At 40.6% G+C, this 21,823-nt stretch overlaps 2 protein-coding genes across 3 annotated transcripts; both read right to left on the bottom strand.

The window, feature by feature from the left end:
- Window positions 1–204: 204 nt before the first annotated feature.
- Window positions 205–6,274, bottom strand: loxa (lysyl oxidase a). The gene is made up of 7 exons (XM_071465595.1): window positions 5,407–6,274; window positions 5,019–5,127; window positions 4,400–4,537; window positions 2,785–2,941; window positions 1,162–1,257; window positions 864–979; window positions 205–764 (listed from the first exon to the last, which is right to left on the bottom strand). The coding sequence occupies exons 1-7, from the start codon at window positions 6,071–6,073 to the stop codon at window positions 758–760; spliced, it is 1,290 nt and encodes a 429-aa protein (XP_071321696.1). The 5' UTR covers window positions 6,074–6,274; the 3' UTR covers window positions 205–757.
- Window positions 6,275–12,786: 6,512 nt separating this feature from the next.
- On the bottom strand, window positions 12,787–20,187 carry mpx (myeloid-specific peroxidase). Of its 2 annotated transcripts, XM_071466364.1 has the most exons (16): window positions 20,063–20,187; window positions 19,845–19,910; window positions 19,654–19,741; window positions 19,279–19,454; window positions 18,916–19,048; window positions 18,376–18,502; window positions 18,082–18,288; window positions 17,619–17,982; window positions 16,829–16,989; window positions 16,484–16,742; window positions 16,229–16,399; window positions 15,886–16,123; window positions 15,031–15,248; window positions 14,819–14,856; window positions 14,154–14,204; window positions 12,787–13,687 (listed from the first exon to the last, which is right to left on the bottom strand). In XM_071466364.1, the coding sequence occupies exons 2-16, from the start codon at window positions 19,906–19,908 to the stop codon at window positions 13,679–13,681; spliced, it is 2,304 nt and encodes a 767-aa protein (XP_071322465.1). In that variant the 5' UTR covers window positions 19,909–19,910; window positions 20,063–20,187; the 3' UTR covers window positions 12,787–13,678. The 2 variants fall into 2 exon arrangements, with proteins under 2 accessions (XP_071322465.1, XP_071322464.1); XM_071466363.1 differs by lacking the exon at window positions 14,819–14,856 and having other exon boundaries at window positions 20,063–20,183.
- Window positions 20,188–21,823: the final 1,636 nt, after the last annotated feature.

Here is a 21,823-nt window from a genome sequence, read left to right as displayed (position 1 = left end):
CTTGTCTCTCACACACAAGAACCACATCTTTATGAAAGCGAATGTGAAATGGTTTAAAAAAAAAAAAAAAAAAAAGTCTGGTTCCAGCCTCTTAAATGTCAGGATTTGCTGCTTTTCCCTGTTTTGCAACATTGTCAAACAAACAATGTGAAGATGTCAGAGACAGAGAGAGGTCACATCAAACAGATCAGTCTCAAACAGCAATACAATATTACAAAGTTTTATTCAAGTTCCATCAAAAGCTTTGGAGTAAAGAGAGTTTCTTCTGTTGAATATAAATATAACATACATTTTCCTTTAAACAAGTGGTTCATTTTAAGATTGTGATATAACTGATAATTACTTGACAATGAAGGCAAGCTGGTTTATGTGTGCATTTAGCTATTTTAGGCTTCTAAATTTCATAGTTTTTATTCTCTAACTATCTTAGAGGCGGTATGAAATGCAAGCATACAGTACAATGCAAGAGAAGTAAGTAAAATGAAAAAAATCTCAAAGAAAAGATAAGAAAAGAATATACTTTTCACTAAGGAGAAAAATAACAACTTTCCCACACAGGAAAAGATAAATTTAACGTAATCTGGCCCTATGACGTCAGATGATTGCTACTTTTCTTTCTAAATTGAGAGTATTTTAAATTATAAAATGAATGCAAGTCTTACAAATTTTATGTATTTTTTTTTGTTTTCATTTGCAGTCCTCTTCATTGTCATTTACAGAACGTCTTAGCTGAGCTGCTGTGAATGACTCTCATCTTTTAATACCTGAAAAATATACACAAAAGAATAAAAACACAATGAGGATCAATGGGGAATACAAAAATAGATTAAACAAATATTTGTCAACTGAGGCATAATACGTACGTCGACATGTGACAACCTGACACATAAGCGTAGTTGCCAGTGTAGCGCACGTCACAACGCACAATGTTGTTGCTGTAGTCTGATTCTGAGACCTGATAGTACGGATTTACGCTGATCTGTGGAGAACAACAATGAAATACATAAAAATATAAGAATCAATAACATGGCAGCAAAGATAACAACAGTCAAACAATCAAATGTTGATGAATGTAATGTGATTCCACAGAAGTGTGACTCTTTTAAAGTGGTTTTTAGTGTCTCAAGAGAGGCCAAACATCATCTGGTATTTCTGACAGACCTTGAGGATATAGTTTCCAGGTTTCACATCTGTAATGTCAATCCACTGGCAGTCGATGTCTGCGTTGTAGGTATCGTAGCATCCTGGGCTGAGGCCCTGGACATTGGACAACATCAATATAAAAAATTATATAAACAAAAACAAACTTCTTAGTGAATAATACAAAGCTTTTTTAAAAAAAACATACAGAACAGTAACTATAATACTCTAATATCTAATGATAAGAATAAAAAGCTTATAATAATAAAAAAAAAACAGTAATTAGCATAGAAGTTTTTGGATTCAATGTCAATACAAAAAAACAAGAGAAGAAAAAAAAAAGTAAAGAAATAAATCAGCCAGTCAAAATACAGAAAAAAAGAGCAGGATGGAAAAAGAGAACATGTGCAAAACAACTGATCACAGACATTCAGGCAGGTGGGGTCATCTTACAGGAGAGACAGGAAATCATCAAATCACCATCACTACTGGCTTGGGCAAAAAAAGGAAATACTAAAGCTGTTCGCTAAAAGACAGCTGCCTCAGTGGTGGAGCACTTGTTTATCTTAGCTCCACTCTCCTTTTTTTTCTTTTTCAGAAATGTATGAACGACAAATCTTCCAATTTCCATTTATGCCTTGGAATTAACTGGCTTTCATTTTTCAACACACTTTTTTTTTTTTACAGTTGCATTTCAAATATGCCTTTTTTTTAAATAGAAGATATTTTGTCACTGTGCGGAAATCACAGGTGTAAATAAGAAAATGAAAACTTCTTTCCCTTTCCTGGGTATTGTTCATGCTGACTCACTGTCACACTGTCATGTCTTACTGGGAGTACAATAGAGCCAGCATTATAAGTAAAAACATCAAAATATCTGCTGTGAAAAGCGTCCATTGTTCTGCCCACAGTGTGCTGGTACAATGCACAACTGTCATGGACAGTCAGCGAAAGCTATGAAAGATGACTTGAATATGAACATGTGCATCAATAGATTAGCTGCTTGGATCATTAGACGGTACTGTTTTGCGTACTCGTGTTTATTGACAGCAGAGCTAGCTGATTGATTCAGAATTAATAGAAGCCAACTGGCTAGCTCTTCCTGTGATTGAGATTGAAGTGATTTTTTGGGCCACTTGGGGGCAACAGATATAAACTGAAACACTGACCTATTATAACCTCATGAAGTTGATAGGGTGAACATGTTAGCTGAAAACATCACAGAGCAAAATTATCATAAATTTGAAATTGTTTTTCTAGCTCCCTATTCACTCTCCTGTTAGCTCTGTTTTGGTCTCCGCCATCCCTTGAGGGAAACACCTAGTTCTTTAGCTTTAGCATAGAAATGGTTTTTAGAGCTTTTTTGTCTATTGCTGCAGCTGAAAATGACACTGATGACAGCAGTTAGAGTTAAGCTGTTGACCGTAAAACCAAAACAATAAGCTGAAGGAAGCTAAAATGCTCCATAGAGGTTAAGGGAACTGCAGTCAGGTGATAATTCTCTGTGTTTTTGTCACTATGTGTGACCCTTTTTCAAATAAAAGTAGTCATGTGATCCACCGTTGACATAAAATTAACGATAAGAGCAGCTTTAAAGTCAGAAATAGCATTTGCAGTTCTGTTTTCAGCAGTTATCTTTGACACCTGGGTATGTGAGGTGCAGGCATACCGCCTGTAGTATCCATAGTCACAGGAAGTGTCCTCCAGGCAGAAGCTGGCCTTATGGCCCTCAGCCACTGAGTGTTGAGTGGTGGCGTCCAGCAGGTCATAGTGGCTGAACTCATCCATGCTGTGGAAGTGCCTGTGGATCAGCAGCACAGTGTTCAACAACTCCAGACTTTTTCAAACTAAACTGACTTCCACATCAATCTGGGGCTTTTTAAAACAACCAGGCCCTGTTTTTCATGTTGAGAGACCTACCAGGGATTGTTTTTGTTACTTTGCCACATTTATATGATTACTGATTAACATTTAGATACATTTCGTTGGACATTCCCAGGTGTTCTTTCTGACTGAAACCATCAAAGGTGTTTATTTTATTTATCATTTACATGGTAACATGGACCCACAGTGATTCCAAATCTGGTTTCGCTCCATTAGCTAAATGACAAAGTTTGTTTAATGAGATGAAAACAGCCTGGATTTTAACTTCAGTTGACTTTCAAAACATTGCCAAAAAATCTATACCGTTTACATCAACATTTTATTGGACTGCTGCCAAATGTGCTCCATCTTGGGGAGTAGCACAGTAGACTGGTTGTTTCACAACATAACTATGGACTGAGGTAGTTTCTGTTGAATTAAGGAAAAACTAGGCACTTTTCCATAACCTCAAGAACGGGACAAAAATACCAGCACTTTCCCTTTTTGGCTCAGTATCTCCCACACAACTTTATTTTACAATGTCTAGCTTTGCAGTTGTAAAATGACTGAATTCAAAGGTTAAGTGAAGTTCAGGCTCATCATTTTGTGAAAGCCCAATGCAGGTTTTACTGTTATCATTGTAAAAATAGAAAACTACATCTTTAAAAGTCTAAAGATACAAATAAAACTCATGTTAAGATGTCAGCTCTGATATCAAAATCTTTACAAAACAATGAAACAGCCAACAAAAACTGAGAAACAGCCTAAAGTAACACAACTGTGGTTCAACAGGGGGTGCCATACCACAACTGCAGACTGGAAAGGAAACATCATGATGATGGTGTCTCTTAGAAATAACTAGTTCAGTTATTCATATTTGTAATGTACATAATTGATGAACAAATGAACTACAAACAAATGTGTTTTTTTTTTATCTCCAATTAAAACTCTTAATGAATATGTGATGTAAATGTTCAGATAGAGTTTGATTATCGGACATGTCTCTTCAAAACCTCTAATTTCAATGGCTGTTTTATTCCCGCATGGATATTACATTCACATGACTCTACCTAAAACCCTCTGGAGTCCATTTGTTCCTCCCTGAATACACTGAGTGTGTTTTTTTTTTATTGAGACTTAACTTTATTTAAATATGATGTAGAGAAACAAGCTACAAAACCACTTCAAAGTGCTGGTGTGGAGCTTTCACATACTATCTAATTTACAACATAACTGTGTCATTCTCTTGTATCTGGTTTCCTGGCATTTGCATACTTTGTTAACCAGCACATTGGCCAGTGAGAACAAAATGATTCATGAGAGCAGCAACAGATCACAGACACTCTTCCTCTGTGTGATTGTGTGGCAGACAGCACTGGCACGACATGACACTCACTGGTGACAGCTGTGCCACTCCCAGGAGTAGCGTGGCCTGCTGGGGAGGAAGTCGGCTGTCCCCTGGTTCTTGACTCTCTGCGGGAACCTCAGCAGCATACGGGTGTCGTAGTCTCTCATACTGGCTCTGTAGGCTGAGCTGCAGGCACAAGCCAAAGAAGGAGGATATATGTGCAGACAAACAAAAAGCACTGTTCATATATGGACACAACAACGTCACTGAGACTGTTTTTCATGCTACATCCCCCCTCCTCTGAGTGGAGCAGGGCCTGAGCGAAGCATATGTGTCACAGTGTACATAAATAAATGGTGGGTGGAAAAAAAACGTTTGGGAAAGATGGGTGTTTGGGTTCGTTTTCAATAATGTGTTTACCATTTCAGGCTTTCTCCTCTCATGCAAACTATGATTAAACTTTTACAGAAATCCACCACTCCACCCCTCTCCACCATCAGTGGTAGGATTTGGTTAATTTTACCTCATGCTTCCACTGGGCAGCCCTCACCGACAAACACTTTAGGTGGTTGTTATGGTTCAAAGCTCTCTGAATCACACTCAGCCTTGACTGCAAAATCTTTTTCTTTTTTTCTCGCTGTGGATCGGTTCTGACAGCAGCCTATACCTTGACAAACAGTTTTCCTCAGCTGCACATCTCAGGTTATACATCGGGACTCTCTGGGCATAAGCAGAGGCTTGAATGTAGTAGGGGTCAGGTACAAGATCAGGGAGACCTACAGCAACATGACAACAACATAATAATAGTGATATTAGCTGAATAAGACAAACAAACATGAATCAACCAATAACCAATTAACAAACACTTTAACAGATGACAAACAGATATATAGCAGAAACTAGACATAGACATATAACAAGATATCAGGACACTTACTGATTAGTTGATAAACTTATTGAACTTTAGCATCATAAACATGTCTTCAAGAGGAAGGTTAATCTCTGTCACATTAAGGACTTGAATGCTGTTTAGAGGACCCTTTCCCCACTCTTACCGTACTGATGGTACCCTGTGCCATATCCAGGTCTCGATCTCGGCCTTGGTCTGTCGTAAACGTCATAATGGTTGTAATATGGGTTATCACTATCAATGGACTTGTAGGGGTCGTAGGGGTCGTCACCCACCATCATGTCTTCTCTCCTGGGCAGAGGAGGACTAACAGTGACCTTTTCCTGGGTCTCATTGGCTCTGTTGCTCCTCTGCGTCCCCGGGCGCTCACCGGGCCGGTCCCGGTGATTCTGGCGGTGCTCTTGCCCTCTGACGAGCCTTTGGAACAAAGGGACGGGGCCGCCGGGGCTTTGCGTGTTGGACCCCGGCCGGGGAGGCTGCTGCTGTTGCTGCTGCTGCTGCTGGGCGACCGGCTGGCTCTGGGTGTCCGGATGTCTCACGTCCACATCTCGGATGATGGTGACAGGTCGCGCCTGCACTTGCTCCTGAGGTGCGCCCCTCCGCCTCGGTGGCTGATACTCCGAGCCCTGGCTTAAAATGCTAAAAATCTTGCCGTTGTGTGACCACTGTAGTGTATTCCGCAGAGCCGGTCTCTGGTTATTTCCTTGTTGTGCACCCGGACTTCTCTGAGACTGGGCAGCTTGCAGGATGAAAACAAATAAATAGACGCACGCATATGCGTAAAATGGCGTGCCAAATATGCGTAATCCCATTGTGAACGCAATTAAAGGAGACGGAATGTGACAAAGCAAATATTTCTAATGAGCCGGGGTTGCCACTTGTCTCTCACTTAAATATCCTTCATCTCAATTTGAAGGATATCCAGTGAGCAGAGGAGACAAGCTAACTTTCAGTGCACCCGTGTAAACTCATATCGCTCTGCTCCTGCAGCCTGCAGATGCGCCCAGTGAGATGATGATGAGGAGGAGGAGTTCAGCTTTTGGAGTTTCTGAAACTGTTACACAAGTCTGGGTCTGGTGCTGCTCATATAACCATACTGGATACGTGATGTCTGATCATGCCTAGTCAAGTGTGTTTGATAACCGCTCAGTCTGGCCATGAAAAGTTAAGTAACAAGCACATATCTAAACTTATCTTCTTCATCCATGCACATATCACTTAAAGTTTTATGAAAAACAGTCAGGCACAGAAACAGATGCAAACTTTCATGTGAAACCCATCCTACTTAGTTATTGTAGCTTATTAATGTTATGACCCATTTCCAAGAAACTATTGCATATTAACCTCATTTTTTCTTTCTGAGCCAGATCAGCAAAAATGTCATGATAAATAGCCTTTTCCATGACTGTTGGATGAACTCCCAACAGAATTGAACAGACTCTGCCAGAGGTCTCTACACTCATCCACTTACTCTTAGGAGGATCTCAGAAACCTAAACATGACTCTTTGATGGCCCTGCAACATTTTCAGTTTTTTTCTGGGAAACCATCTGCCCACAAAACCCCCTCCTCCACCCCAGCCGCGCCTCAGTCCTGTCTGCTGGAGCTTTGCTGAAAACGTGAAAGACCCATCACATGCATCTCTTGCTAATCTTCTATAAGGTCATAATTAGTCTCTTCTGAGTAATTTTAAAAAAAATGAGGCTGTGGTGATACTTGATATCTGTATAACTGTGCCTGGTGACAGGCTGGTGACCCGAAGCTCCTCTCCCGATAAATCTAAACCTAAATCTAAATTTGTAGCAGCCCAGTCAAATCACTGCCCTGCTGCTAACACCAGAGGTATAATGCATAGCTTTGGAAACTTCATCCAAGGTATTCATTTTGCTCTGTCTAGCAAACCAGGAAATTCTTTCTAGCATCTACACAATTGACCACAGGATGGCTGCTGCTGAACCACAGCAAACACTAACAAGGATTTTACAGTTTCTGAGATCACAAAGTTTTGTGAGAGCTATCAACTTAAAAGCAAAACAATATGGATCATGTCAGATGGATTTATGAGCTGTTATGAGTGAGATTCACAACAGCGCACAGGTTCTAAAACCAATCTTGATTCAAAATTGGAGTTAAAGAAAAATGGAAAATAACATAAAGCAACAAAGGCTTTTCCTGACAGATCCCAACTTCATGTCACAGATGATAACAGATGCAGCACAAAGTAAAGATCCACTGCGGCCTCAATTACAGTGACCTATATCCTGGACACTAGGGGGCAGCTGACTGCAAATGAGACTGGACTTCTGCATGCTATTTTCCCATCAGTACCTGAGGGAGTTGATAAGGAAGTGAGGGATTATGACCTTTCCTTAGACAAACTCCACACTCTTAGTTATTTCTTCAGATATTGTTTTTTGTTCTGGAGAAGCACAAATACTGTTCAAACCAAAAATAGTATCTGGTTGTACCTCCAGAGACACTGTGCAAATCATATGGAGTTAAGTGGCTGTCTATATCCACAAACTTTAAAAAAAAAACATGTTAATAGCAACATTTAGAGCAGTTTTCTAACCTTTGTTAGGACATTATCAGTCAGCCATGCCTACACAGTCCTGGTGAAACAAATAATTGAAGGTTCTTAATAAATAGTAACTAAGGATGTTTTCTTTTCCTAAACTTTAAAGGTGCACTAGAGAGTTTTACTGCAAACAGAGTTTTTGTGTACATTGTGTTTAAAAGCTCCACAGGGCACCTTTAACTTTGATCGTTGCATATTTTGTTATAAACATTTAATGTTTAAGAGAACAACTTCGTGTGAAACTATTTCAGGAGCTTTAAAAACACAGTGTGAGGGTGGTTTGTGAATTAACATGGATCTATGATTCCAGTGAAAATGTATTCTTCCTAAACAGTAGCTGAGAAAGACATGAAGACAAAGAAAAGGGCAGGAAAAAAATGACTTTATTATCTGAAAATTGGTTCTTTTTAATTGCAGAGTAAACAGATTAAATCATGCTGTAAATTACAGTTAATCTAGTTGTATTGTTCTTGGATAACGGGCGGCACACATCATCTCACAGTCACGTGAGGTTACATTTCAGCTTGTGTAAGCTGTTGGGGCAAATCAGCGCCAAGTGGAGTTACATGAGCTCCTGGAAATGTGTCCGGCCTACAGACTTATTTGAGTTGTTCAAGAGTTACAGATAAAATGTTTGATATGGACACTGGATAAGGATGCCCATGGCTCCAAGACTTGGTTTCACAATAATCAGTTTCTGAGGATTAAAAAATGAAAAGAAATGAACAAAAGGTTTTTTACTTATACAAGAACCCTTCAAAACTAAATCAGAGCCCTGGATTTTTGACTACCTCTCTTTTGTAAATTCTTTTCTGTTTTATCTTCAGAGATGCCCTCCAGCCATATTTTCTTTCAACTATGTAGGATTTGTTTCCAGTATAAAACAGCTATGGTTGCACTCATTTTTTGGCCAGTATGTGATTGTGTTTTTGCTAAGGGGATGACGAATGTACACTTCTGTGATTCTGCATACCAGCAGTTTCTCCAGAGAGTGAAAACAATGTGCATGTGTTCCTGCGTTGCCTCCTTTCTCTTCCCTGGAACACCAGACAGACAGTCAGAACCAGCTGTCCTCGGTCACCAATGTTTTTCACTCATAACTCGTTGAACTTTCTCCGTGCAGAGCCCTTTTTCTCTCCAGCGAGGGCAGCACAGTGTTCCCTCACACAGCTCAGAGACACATCTGCAAGGAATTAGCCGAGTTCTTTTGTCCACGTTGCTGGAATTCAACCTCGTTCCTGATTTTTGGGCACTCGATTGAGCTAAAAGAATTTGAATAAATCCACGTCTGAGTTGTAGAATAAGGGTGGAAAGGAGTGACTAGGTCTACTGCATGAGACACGTCATTGTGTAAAAGGGAAAGAAAAAAGATCTCCATCCTTTCATGATGCTAAATTTACCATAAAACCAACACCAATTTCTCAGTGCCATCACTGAGTCAACATCTGGCAGACACTTGCCATTTTGCCTGAGACATGAAGCCTATATTTAAGCAGCCAATGTCTGGATTGAAGACAAATATAAATATTCTATTAAATCTACTTTTACAAGTGTAAAATCATCATTTTATGATATAAAATCCACTTTGCTGCAACTTTGGTGGCTCAATTTTCTCAAATGAGTCCTTAAAAACCTTTTAAAAATCCAACTTCATAAGTATCTATTTGAAACCAGTTCTGATTTTTGTTCCCATTTGCAATTGATTATTCATTTTCATGTCATCATTATGAGCTCATCACAGAGAAGCAGGACCACACACATCTCTAAAAACATCCATGGTAAGGCCTCCTTTCTCTGATCCATTCCCAACAGTCTTATATCACATCACGCCTCTGTATTTAAAGCCCACTGCTATCCCATAACATCTCTGCTTCTGTTAATCTCCTCTTCAGCTTTTTACACTCTTAGATTTACACTCTTACATTTCCTTCTGGTTGTAATTTTTTCCCCCCTCACTTCTGCAAAACGTCAAATAAGACCAAGTTCAGCTCAGCTCAAAACTCAACGACAGAAACAGACAATTCAAATATTTTCTCCTCTTTCATAAATACTGGGTTTCCATTACTCCTGGAGCACCAAGTTGGGGCTTGCACCACACACACACACACACACACACACACACACACACACTTTCACTCATCGCACACACACAGTCTGGTGGACTACGTGGCACTCTGCACATGCAGTGTAGCCTCTGCAACCAGGAGGAGGAGCGCTTTATCTAGACACAACCCAGAAAACTTTACGTTGTGCTGTGACTCATGCAGATGTACTTTTTCTATTTCACTCCCAGTATCTCTTGACATGTAGGGAGAGACTGCAGTAAATCAAATGATGAAGAGATTGATTTGCTCCTCTATGACTTATGTTATTGTAGAGGTGTATAGTAGTGATCTATATATCCCTCTATTTACCAAAACAATAACACGATACAGTGTGGGGGAGACCAAAGACATGCATCACACTGCATGTCAGTGTTGTTTGGTGAAAGCCTTGAAACTCCACCTTTGACAATTTCAATCTTCTGACTTGAACTGTGATGTTGATACTGGGCCTAAGGAGAAATCTAAAATCTACTGTGTAAAATGTATGTGATTTTCTGTTAAGTTGAAACCTGCAATCATTCCTTGGCCACTTGAAGACAGAAGAAACAAGCACTAACATATCATCACCTTGTAAGTTCCTGTGACATGTCAGCAAACAGTTGTGTATTTACACATCCAGCAGTTGCTAGGCAACATCATCATTCATTTGGAGTTGTTTTTCTAGCCAACTGGAGAATATCAGTCCAATATTTGCTTTGCTTTTAGCTCTGTTTTTGGTCTCCACCAGCTCCTGAGGAAGCGCTTTGGCGTGTTAGCTGCTTGATGCTCCACCATGTTCACCAGCAAGTTGCTAACCTGTCTGTCTGTCTGTTTGGTGCTGAGTAGGTAGTGTACTCTGGGTTTTTAGGTTTTTCACTCAAAACTGCTGCCTGCTGCAGCTGAAAACAACACGATAAGAGCAGTGAGTGTGAAACAAATAACAGTTAAGTTACGGGACAGAAAGCCAAAACAATGTGCCAAAAGACTCTAAAGCTCTGTAGAGCTGAGGGGGACTTCAGCGTTCTGATTATTCTTCACTGTGAGCGACAACTTTCAACTGTGGATTCACGGTACCCAGCGGTCAAACTGAAATCGCAGCACATCTTTCAGCTCGCAAATGTAATGAAACCAGTGGTGGAGCCTGTACCAGCCTGTAGTCTATTTTATGTCTTTGAACTGATGCATAATTTGGTTCATACAGGCTAAATAAAATTTCCTTTGCATCTACAGTAAACCTTTACTCCACCTTTTTTTTTTCCTTCCTCCATGATAAAAAAAAATTATAGAGCTGAATTCCATTTGTAAAGTGATCTGTTTTGAGTTGTCAATGACACATTGTTTATGTGATGAAACATATACTCACATTGGTTTTTCTTGGCTTTCAAAAGTGGCCCAATCTCTGTGATTCTATGGTAGTAGTAATTCATTTAATTTGAGAAGTGGCAATGGTTTGGGGCTCGGGATGGATGGGTAGAAAGAGGTTCAACTGAAAAAGAATATCTCAGAGGAGCTCATTTAAAAAAAAAAGAAAAAAGAAATGAACATAAATTATTTTTTGAGACTGCGAACTATGAATGTGAACTAGTTCATCTTAATTTGTGTGAACTGGATTTTGAATTAGCGCTCATGAAGTGTGAACTTGCAAAACACTGACAAAAAGCTATTAGTTCATATTCAGCTGACCAGATGTACATCTGCGTCCTATCACACTTCATACAGTTTTTTTCTGGAGGACATTCAGCTTTGAGTCTCTGTATATCTGAACGAAAATAATAAGTGGGGTTCATGAGGGGCTTGCTGAGCTTTGGAGGGTTCTTGGACAACCTTAAAGGTGCACATGTTGCCTAATACCTTATCTGAACTAAAGCATTAAAGTGAATGTTTCAGATAAATAAGAAATCTTACACTTGTCAAATCCCCATAAAATGGACTGTTGATCTTTAAAGATGGGTTAGATGGTTAACACTGTCACCTCTCTGCAAAGAACCAATTTTGGATCTCACCGCTTTCCTGTAAATAGTTTGCACGTTTCTTCCCATGTTCACCTCTGTTTGATCTGGACCGTGGACTCCATTTTCCTCCTGCAGTGTGAACACATGCAGCCCAGGTGGGCTGGATGATAGACACGTTAACCACAGGTGTAAATGTCAGTGTCTAACCTTGCCACCCACATCCAGTTCATGGTGGGCAGGTTCCAGCCTCCTAATAATTTTAGATGACTACAGTGATGAGGACTTTAAGAGAAGAAATGTTTGTCAGCGAGGAAGCTTTTCAGATTCAGTGCTTTCATGGCGAAGTTCTCGAAATGAACCAGTTATGTCACTTCATCTATCATATATGTTTTTGTTTAAAACTGAACAATGGCTCCATCTGCAGGAGACATACAGTACATTAAAGTGATTACTAAAGATGATTGAACTTAACAAACAATCTTTACTGTTCCATTTAGATGACTGAAACCAAGTGTTAAAATGAAGCAAACTTTCTTACTTGTAAAGACTTAACACGAAGTAATAATAATAAAAAAAAAAAGAGAAGTAGAAACACACACCGACAATTTTCAGGCTCACGTGATAAATGCCTGTCCTGTTGTTCTCTTTAGTCAGTTTTTTAAACAAACATAGATTTTTTATATTTTCAAATATTTCCCATTTGAACACCTTTTTCAGTGTCTTTTTTTGCACAAGTGGAGCTTAGGTCATAAAGCTTTGAACATTTGTCCAGTACTTTCATCCTACATTCAAATACTAAATAAGCCCAGCAGTAAATTCATTTTGGGTACTTGTATCTCTGTGTGTAATTCACATAGTATGTCCATGAAATAATTCCTGATGTCTTGTAAATAAGAACACTGAAACACAATATTTGTTGCAGCTCAGCTTCTTGAGTTTTTATTGAATGCAAAATACAACAGATAAGAAAGTGACAGTAAAACAAGCTTTGAAGACAAGCCACATGCACACAACATTTTCACAGCACACTTAAATTTCATCAGTGCATAAAATATTCACAATAATACTGTTAAATCCGACCTTCAAAATTTGGCTGTTTTTTTTTTTCATCCAATATAGTATGCTGTAACAAAATTTAACAGACTTGGTGCAATCACATTTCATGTCCATTAAGCTACTCACTAAAACTATCAAATATTTGTTCATTTTTTTCAGTAAAATGTAAAACGTTTACAGTTGTATGGTGTGTCCTAGTCTAGAAGAAGAAAAAAAAAAAACAGTAAAAGGACTAAAAATAGACAAGTGGCATGACCTGGTTAATGGAAAGTAGAGGAAACAGATGCCAAAACAGGACAGGAGGACTACTGGTGTGTTAAATGGTGGCATTTCAGTCTGGAGAAGAAGCGCTTGTGTCACGCGGTGGAGAGCAGGCTTCCTGAGAAGAAGCTTTTGCTGCTCAGGCCCCTGGATCCTTTGTCTGCCCTCAAGTACACTTTATCTCCTCGCCTCAGCTGGAGCTTCGCGTACCCTGAAGATGTGCGGCTACCTCCCCTGTAAACCTTGACACTGTACATCGCCACCCTGTTGTTAAGCCACAGGTCAACATATCCTCCACCATAGTTGGACGTGCAGGAAAATTTGAATTTATAGACACCGGGGATGACGCATGTGAACAGGCCTGTCCTCGTGTTGTAGTGGTTCTGTTTGTTGTGGATGACCTGACGGAAACTGATTATTTTCCTCCAAGATGATGTGTACTTGCCCAGGTAGACAAAGAAGGCACTGGTCTTGACTGCTGGTTTTCTTACTCGACCTGCAGATAAATAAAATAGATTACTTCAAAATACAGTCAGAATGTACAGAATATCATAAATCTGTGCCTGTCCACATTTTCTGCTTTGAATCTACTTTGACAAAACACTTTTCAGAGCTGCTTATAATATGAACCATCCTGACCTTTCAGATTGTTGGGGACAAGTTTACTTATTGTCCTCTGACCATTATATTTTATTCTATTAAAATCCTATTTATGTGTCTCTTATTGCCTCAGTGCCCTTTTAAGCACTTTGAATTGTCTTGTTGTTGAGATGTGCCATACAAACACTTGACAGTTGCATTGATCCAGAATCCTGCTGAATCTAAGCAGAACAACACTGATACGGTCTGTGTTTTTTTTTTTTTTTTAAATACATTTGTTTAAAAAAAAAGTATGTGTTTACATTTGATATTTGATGTTCAGCACTATTCATAACGCAGATGTAAGATAACTGAATAGATACCTCGTTGTCCAGTAGACCCTGATTGTCCTGACCCCCCGACCTGTCCAGACCCTGTACATCAAGTAGAGATGCATAGATTAACATATTCAGCCTCATAATTAAAAGATTTTTTTTCAAAATATGCTTGTGTCAGTAAACTATGAATTGCATCTTTTGGAGTGAGGAACGCCTTCACCAAGATGACCAAATGTTAACAAGTGTTGTGTGATATGAATATGTACTATGCTTTAAGCCTTAACCCTTGTGCATCCTTAATGACATTTTTGCCCTTTTTCATTTTTTATTTGCATCTTTGTTGGGTTTACTTGCATGTCCATATGAGTTGAGAGCAAATGGATCTCACTGCATTATTTTTTGTGATAATCCAAACAAAACATTTCCCCTGGGCCTTAATTCATTACAAACAACAGTGGCATTATGTAAATAAAATGGCTTTTAAAGAGTTTGAATCCTGAAAAACGAATATTTCATAGTTATGATCAGGACTGATATTGGTTCAAAAAATTAATTCAGTGAAAGGGGAAAATAAAATTGATATATATGTTATTTTTATGGCAGTAACATTTTTTGTCCTCTAAGGACCTCGGTGTAATTTTTTTTTAAAGGGACACCAGGATACACAGGGGTTAAAATAAGACTACCGCTTGTTAGTGCTTAAAACCGACCTCTCTTCCACTGACTTCATTACAGCTATCACCCGGGCCTGCAATATCAAACACCACATATGAACAACTATTTTCATTCATAGGAGAGTAGAGAAGAAATAAATACACCAGGTTAACATCAGAATGAAAAATACACCAAGCAGGAAATGATTGTTAATTTGGTACTGAGAGCCTTCCCCGCACTCAGGAAGTTTGATCCAGTATTGTTTCACCTGAGTTCGCGGAGCACGGTCTCTCCCTCCATGCTGACAGGTTCAGGCGTCGGAGGTTGTTGCAGTTGACCAGCCGGTTCGTTCGAGATAAGACGCTGAAGGGGTTCATGGGGACAGACGTGATGCCGGTGTTGTCACAGATGATCTTGGACAAACTGACAGACGACAGAGCAGATCTCTGTCTTGGGGTGAAGACACCTGGGTTCTCATGCCACAGCCTGAGCATTTCACAGTAGAGGAGGAAAGAACAGATTAGTGCGAGCAGAGACTGTATGTGAAATACTTTTAGGTTTGCAACAGGATCATCAGTCTGCAGCTGACATTTGGCTATCTTATCTTATCTTAAAATAATGTGTAATCTAAAATTTGTCAGGACTGGAAGGCAGCAACCAGCTTAGGCCGAATGCTGCAGGTCTAAACCAATGCATCAAAGCTTGCATGAAAACCTCTGACTACTGAGGACCAGAACCCAGCTAATATTGAAATTTCTTAAGTTTAGGTACCATTTCAAAGCAGTTATAAAAAAAAGTGTTCTGTGGAGCACCAGAGTTGTTACTGCTTGCAGCAAATGTTTAGTTATTTAGCTGAAGTAGTTCAAGATGTTATCAGGAGTAATGATCTCTACAGCAATGATACAACACAGTGGAAATTCACTCTTCCCAAATAAAGTCTCCATGCCTCCTTGTGTGTTTTAGGAGGCTAAATCTGAATTGAAAGAAAAAATAGATTTAAATAAATAGTATAGATTACACCTAATTGTACTAGAATTGTCTAATTTCTGTAAAAAAAACCCCCAACAAGAACAACATATCCTTTCAAATATAAAGCACTGCATGTATCCACACACATACTGACCTGTCACCCTGGCGGACCCTCTGGAACTGGGTTGCAATGAGGCAGGCGAACAGAGGCCCAACACGGCCGCCCCGGACAAACGGCTCTGCCACACCTCCCAGCCACACATCGATGTTGTCAGGTGTCCCGTAGAGCTGCAGCAGCCTTCGGGCCAGATCGCTGTTGTTCAGTACCCGACCGAGCTCTGCCTGGTTCCTGGGCTGAGACAGGCCACAGAACCTGCGCCAGGCGTTGTAGCCTAGAGGAGTAAACAACAAGTAAACACAGAGTGCAATTAAGAAAAAGAGAAAACATTTGAAAGAAAATTTAAAAGGATGAAACATCAGGGTATATAGGGATGTACCAGGCAAGCCATGGTCACGTCCCCTCTCCATGTTGAGAGAGCCCAGGTCCAAAGCCAGATGCTGAACAAACTGGAAGAGCCTCTCCCTCAGAGCATCCACCATCATGTGATCCTGGGTGTTCAGTTTGGCGGGACGGCCGATCAAACCACGCAGCAGTGGGTCAATACCACCTGGAGAGATTAAACAAAAATTAGGGCGATGGGTTTAAGACAGAATCACAAAACGGTCGCTCCAATTTTCTCTGTACAGCTCACCCTCAAAGATGACTCTCCAGGGGGTGAAGAAGGCCTTGAACAAGGGCACACTGGGGAACTGAGGATGCTCCCTGTAGTTTGCATCCAGACGGGACAGGACTGGCTGGATGGCCAAGTGGGCGAAGCGGTAAGCTGCTGTTGCAAAGACGTTGGAGATGCTGGGGTCGATGTTGGGATTGTAGCCGGGGTAGCGGCCCAGCTGTCTGCGCATCGCATCGTCACCCACGATGTGCGGCAGGTAGTCCCTGAACACAAACCGCTGAGAGGGACAGAGAGGTTCAATTCAGGGGAATGGCACATGCTTTTGGAGGTGTGAATGTATAAACGTGAATTCTGATTGGCTACCTGTGTGTAAGCTCCCATGATCTTGCGGGCCTCCTGGTAGAGTGTCTCACTGTCCCAGTGCGGGTTCATGGCCTTCAGCGAGCGAGCCAGGCGGTTGTGCTCCCGCAAAAACAGCGTGTGAATGGAGGTCAGAGCGATGTTCTCGTCCACACGGACGTCACCTTCAAGACAGAGATGCAGCAAATATGAAGGTGCTCATTTCCTCTGCAGATTCATGTTTGGTACCACTTTCATTCGGAGTTCAAAAGATGTTAATGGCTGCTTTGGTAAAAGTTAATAAACCATTCACTAATGCTTGATGGATTAGTAATGTCCATTATTAAGGGACAATATTGAGCTGCTAAATTTACTCCAGTATAACTTGCTCCCTCTTTTAACTGTCTTAGTTACTGACCAACACAAAACAACAATGGTCAAAATGATCTTTGCTTTGTGTTTTCCTGTGACAGTAAAGCAAAGTGTGATGTTACATCACAAGCTACAAAGAGGGAGGAGGTCAGGCTACATGGATGTGCATACAAAATATTTATCAATATTTATCAAAAATTAAATTACTAATGCAATAAAGACCAATGTTTACATTATATTACAGCTGTGTTATATTGTCACTCATACACCAGTATCCACCAGATAATTTAGACAGGCAGCGGCTTAGAGGCTGGAACACAGTTTTTCACAACCTGGCAACCCAAACTTCTCATTACTACTCCTATGGCTTTACTGATCCACTGGCCAATAATTCATTAATTAACACTTCATAAAGATGATGAGTTTTTGCAACATGACTAACCTGCAATGAAACAGGGCACCTCCCTTGCGTTTGAGTCGTTGGTGGTTCTTCTGCGAGTGGCACACATCTGCACCTGCAGAGTGTGGAAGGGCAGCAGCTCGCGCCCGTTGTCTGTGAAGTTTTGGTTCACGCGCATCAGGCCGCCGTCATTAGTGAGGTTGCGCAGGTCGCGGGCGAGCTGCTCCTCAGAGCCATACACCTGGCCAAGGTCCAGGAAAGCTGTCAGGGCGTTGATCTGCTCTCTCTTGTTGGGCTCTCCGCCGAAATTGTAGGCTGTTACTCCGGTACCGCAGGTGGGGGCAGATCTGAACGCAGGGATGCAGCTGTCTGGGCCGGAGGGCAGGCGAGGGTCGCCAGGGGGGATCTGTCAGCAGGAGAGTGAGGCCAAAGGTTATGAAGCGAATCTTTTTAGAGGAAAATCAACAAAGCATGTCAGTGTTTGGGTTTGAACTTCGACACCAACCGGGATGGGGATGCATGGCTCAGTTCTCTCACAGCTCTCGTCACAGTTGACCCCGTTGCTGAAGGAGCGGATGCTGGGGGAGAAGGGCGTGAAGGAGAGGTCGTGGTCGTTCCACTGGCCGAACAGGGTCACCATGTGAGTGAACTCCCTGTCGCTGACCACGCCTGCGTCTGTTGTACGTAGGATGTTGTTGGACACCTGTCGCACCTGCGGAGTGAAGGGGAATTGTAGTTAAGGAAGTGATTTAATTTGCCTGTATGGGTCAAGGGGTGTCTGGGATTTTCAGGGTCGCACCAGTGGGAGCAGGAAGTTGTTCAGTGATCGGTTTGTCCAGCCTTTTGGTAGGGAGATGCCGTCATCGTATTCAGCAGGCAGCCAGCGGTTGAAGGGGGTGTTGGAGGCTCCCAGGCGAGGGTTTTTCCTAAAGGCAAACAACAAACGTCCATGTTTAGACACACCGCTTGAGAAATCCCACGGAAGTGTACACATCTCCTGTGGTGTATGGCCTAAGATGTTTAGGTGCATTTCACAAAGCACATCCCCTGAATGTAAGCACCACATAGTCTCATAAGCCCTGTCACAAAACTGGGAAACTGTTATTTTGGAAAACAAGAAGTCAAAACAGGTAAGCAAAGTTGATGCTGCATGATTTCTGTCTTGCTAAAATGTGTCTGTCTAACAAGTTTTTTTTTTGTTGTTGTTTTTTAGAAAATGATTTAAATTGAGGTTAGATAGCATAATTAAAAAATGGATGTAAAAGTGCATCATGTCCTGTCAAAAGTGGTGTTACTGAATTCAAAATACAGATTAAATCTGTTGCATGAAGTTACTCACAGGTTGTTGCAGACGCTGGTGGCTGTGCGATACTTGTTAATGTTTGCTGTTGTCCTGCATTCTGGAGCTCTGACCCGAGCAGCACATCCGGTTATACGGACAAGGTCTTTCAGGTCCTCTTCACTGAGCAAATCTGAAAAAACACGAAAGACACATTTCATGTAGACACAAATGTGTGTACACATCTGTCAACTTTATATGTCTAATCCTTAATTACAGCTTTGAAGTGCTTCCACTGTGCTCACATTATGAGATCTCAGACCCAGACTCAACCAAAACCAGGAAAAGTTGTCACAAAAACAGAGTGAGCACTGTCTGTGTGTTGTCTGTGTGTTGTCTTTGTGCGGTCGCTGCATGTCTGACCTGTTGCGTTGAGTGAGCGTTTGTGCACACGATGCACCTTGTCGTGCACCAGGCGAAGTGTTTGAGCCATGTAGTCTGCAGATCTCACTGCTGAGCGCGTGTCACCTCGAGGCTGCTTCAGGAGACGCAGAGCATCATGAGGACTCACCACGTCCCTGCGGACTCGCCTCAGACTCCTGGAGGAGAAAAAGTCACATGGTTGAACAAAAAAGTTTTTTTTTGTAGTCTTAGTTTTGCAACTTTTCCTTACAACTACTGATCCACAGAAATACTGTAATGAATGGCTTTCATGCCAAAGAAACAGCCCTTCAGTGGACATTTTGCTGTATTGATTTAAAAGGTATTTTACTCCGAGATGAAACAAGATGAACTCACTCCTCTCTGGAGTACTTGTAGGAATCATCCACAAGTTTCTTTGCCTCATCAAAACATTGTTGAAGGAAAGGACTGCCAAGACGTTCTCCTACAAAAAAAAAAAACCTTTACACCTAAACAACACCTTTATCAAAAGAATCTGAAATTTTACACAGTGTTTTCCTACAGTTACTACAGTGTAAACTACCTACCTGTCGCTTTGGAGTGAGTGGGCACCAGGCAGATGCCCAGCACAAGAAGGACAGAGAGAAGCATCTCTGAAACAAATAATCAAACCAGAGTCAGAATAAAAGCTAAATTAATGTTATTTGTCAGAAGGCTTGCATAAAAACAGTTTATTAAGCACTGTGTAGCATAAAAAAAATTTAAGCATCCCCCTGCATCAAAAAAAAGAGAAGACTCTCGTTACCTGTGTGTGCGAAGATAGCTGCGAAGATTTCAGATGCTCTTTGAGATGCGGAGCTGTGAGTGAAGTGATGCTGTGTCGAGCGTTGTCGCCCTCTTTATATGCAGCGTGGCCTCGCCCCTGGGATGTCCAGGTTAAGCTACTGTCAGTAAAGAGCAGTTCCTTCTTCCTCCTCTTTGTGCTGAAGGAACCTTCTATTCTTATCAGTGACTATTTATGGCCAGCTGATAGGACTGTTGATGTTATGCAGAAAAAGAAGAAGCTGCATAACAAGTATTACTAGTGGCAGCAGTAATAACAATCATCATGGTTAGAGTGAGAGTCATATTGTATTTGCATAATTACTTATATTTGGCATTTTAGGATTTTAGTGTGAATCTATTGAAAGAAACAGTTAATTTAGTCATTTTGATTATTTTAGTGTTAAAGCGGCATTTCAGACAAATTTTAGAAATTATTTATATCTGTTTTTTTTTTTTTTCTTCAAGCCTTCATGACATAATTTGACATAAATACATTTAGACTCTTTTCTAGTCTTTTCTCCTGGGGCATTTTATTAATGACAATGACATCCAACAGATGGAAGTAAAATTGTAATCCCTTGGACATCAAGGATTTTTCTCTTTCTTGCCATTATATTTGACTTAACTGGTTCTCATGCTGTACTTTCCTCAAGGAGATGTAGTCTTTGCAGGGATGCAATTTAAATTTCATGAGGAAAATTTGGACATTTTTCTTGTGCTTTTCTTTATTTTACTGGTTTGCTGGTGTTGCCATGCTGTGGCTGAAGGCCTTCAGTGTTGTAAGACAGATGAACTTGAGAAAGTCTTTGAAAAGAGGAAGTGATCACAATTCTCTTTTCTCATGAAAAGGAAAGAGTTTATCACCTTTAGCCTCTGCACGAAGGAAAAATCAGTAATCTTGTTTTTTTTCTTTCTTGGCAGGTTGAGGTTAAGAGATCAGTGCTGTATTAACCTAGGTGTTCACCACCGACTACTGTAGGTAAATAAGTAATAGGTTGCATGTGTGAGACATGGAGGTGCAATGAGGAAAAAACAAAGACAAATAAATGGTCAAATATAGGCTTAGTTTGCCTTGAAACTGTATGTGTTTGGGTGCGGAGTCCTGTGGCTGCTGTATACACAAAGACGTTCTCATAGCTGTCACATAAACTTGTTAATCATAACAGGACAAGGAACAGAGGTTCGGGGAAATCCATCGGCCTGTGAAAAGCCAGAGTTACAATAATTAACCAAATGACACTGATAAAATGTTTGAGTGAGCACCTGCACTATTTAGATGCAAAACACACTGGAAAACCTTAAAAATCTTGGTTGTGATGAAAAGACAGATTATAGCTATAGACTGACAAAGTGACTGCAGATTGATTGATCTATTATCCCTCTGACTAACTGATAAAACCCCTTGACCATTATTTCAACCAAGTGAGGTGAGAAAATGATTTAAGGAAAACAGAAAGGTTGTCTGGTTGTAAACAAATCAGCAAACTATTTATTACACATATTAGTGTGCAGACAACCTCTTCTTTTTATTTGTATGCTGTTTTTGTCCTGAACCCATCTGAAGTTAGATATGCTGCACACTGCACACTACTATTGTCTGCTTTAAAATGATTTGAATTTGTTGTTGATAAGTGCAGGTTCAGTCTCAAACGCAGACGCAATATAAAGAGTGAATATGTGTTTGCCTTAAGTGATGCATCCTGATAAGAATAGACTATTAAGGTAATATAAAGGTTGTCTG

This window comes from Trachinotus anak, unplaced genomic scaffold (assembly GCF_046630095.1).
Source record: "Trachinotus anak isolate AG129_WGS33_773 ecotype Australia unplaced genomic scaffold, CSIRO_AGI_Tana_v1 ptg000028l, whole genome shotgun sequence".
Taxonomy (NCBI): Eukaryota; Metazoa; Chordata; class Actinopteri; order Carangiformes; family Carangidae; genus Trachinotus; species Trachinotus anak.
This window is presented reverse-complemented; position numbering and strand designations above follow the sequence as displayed.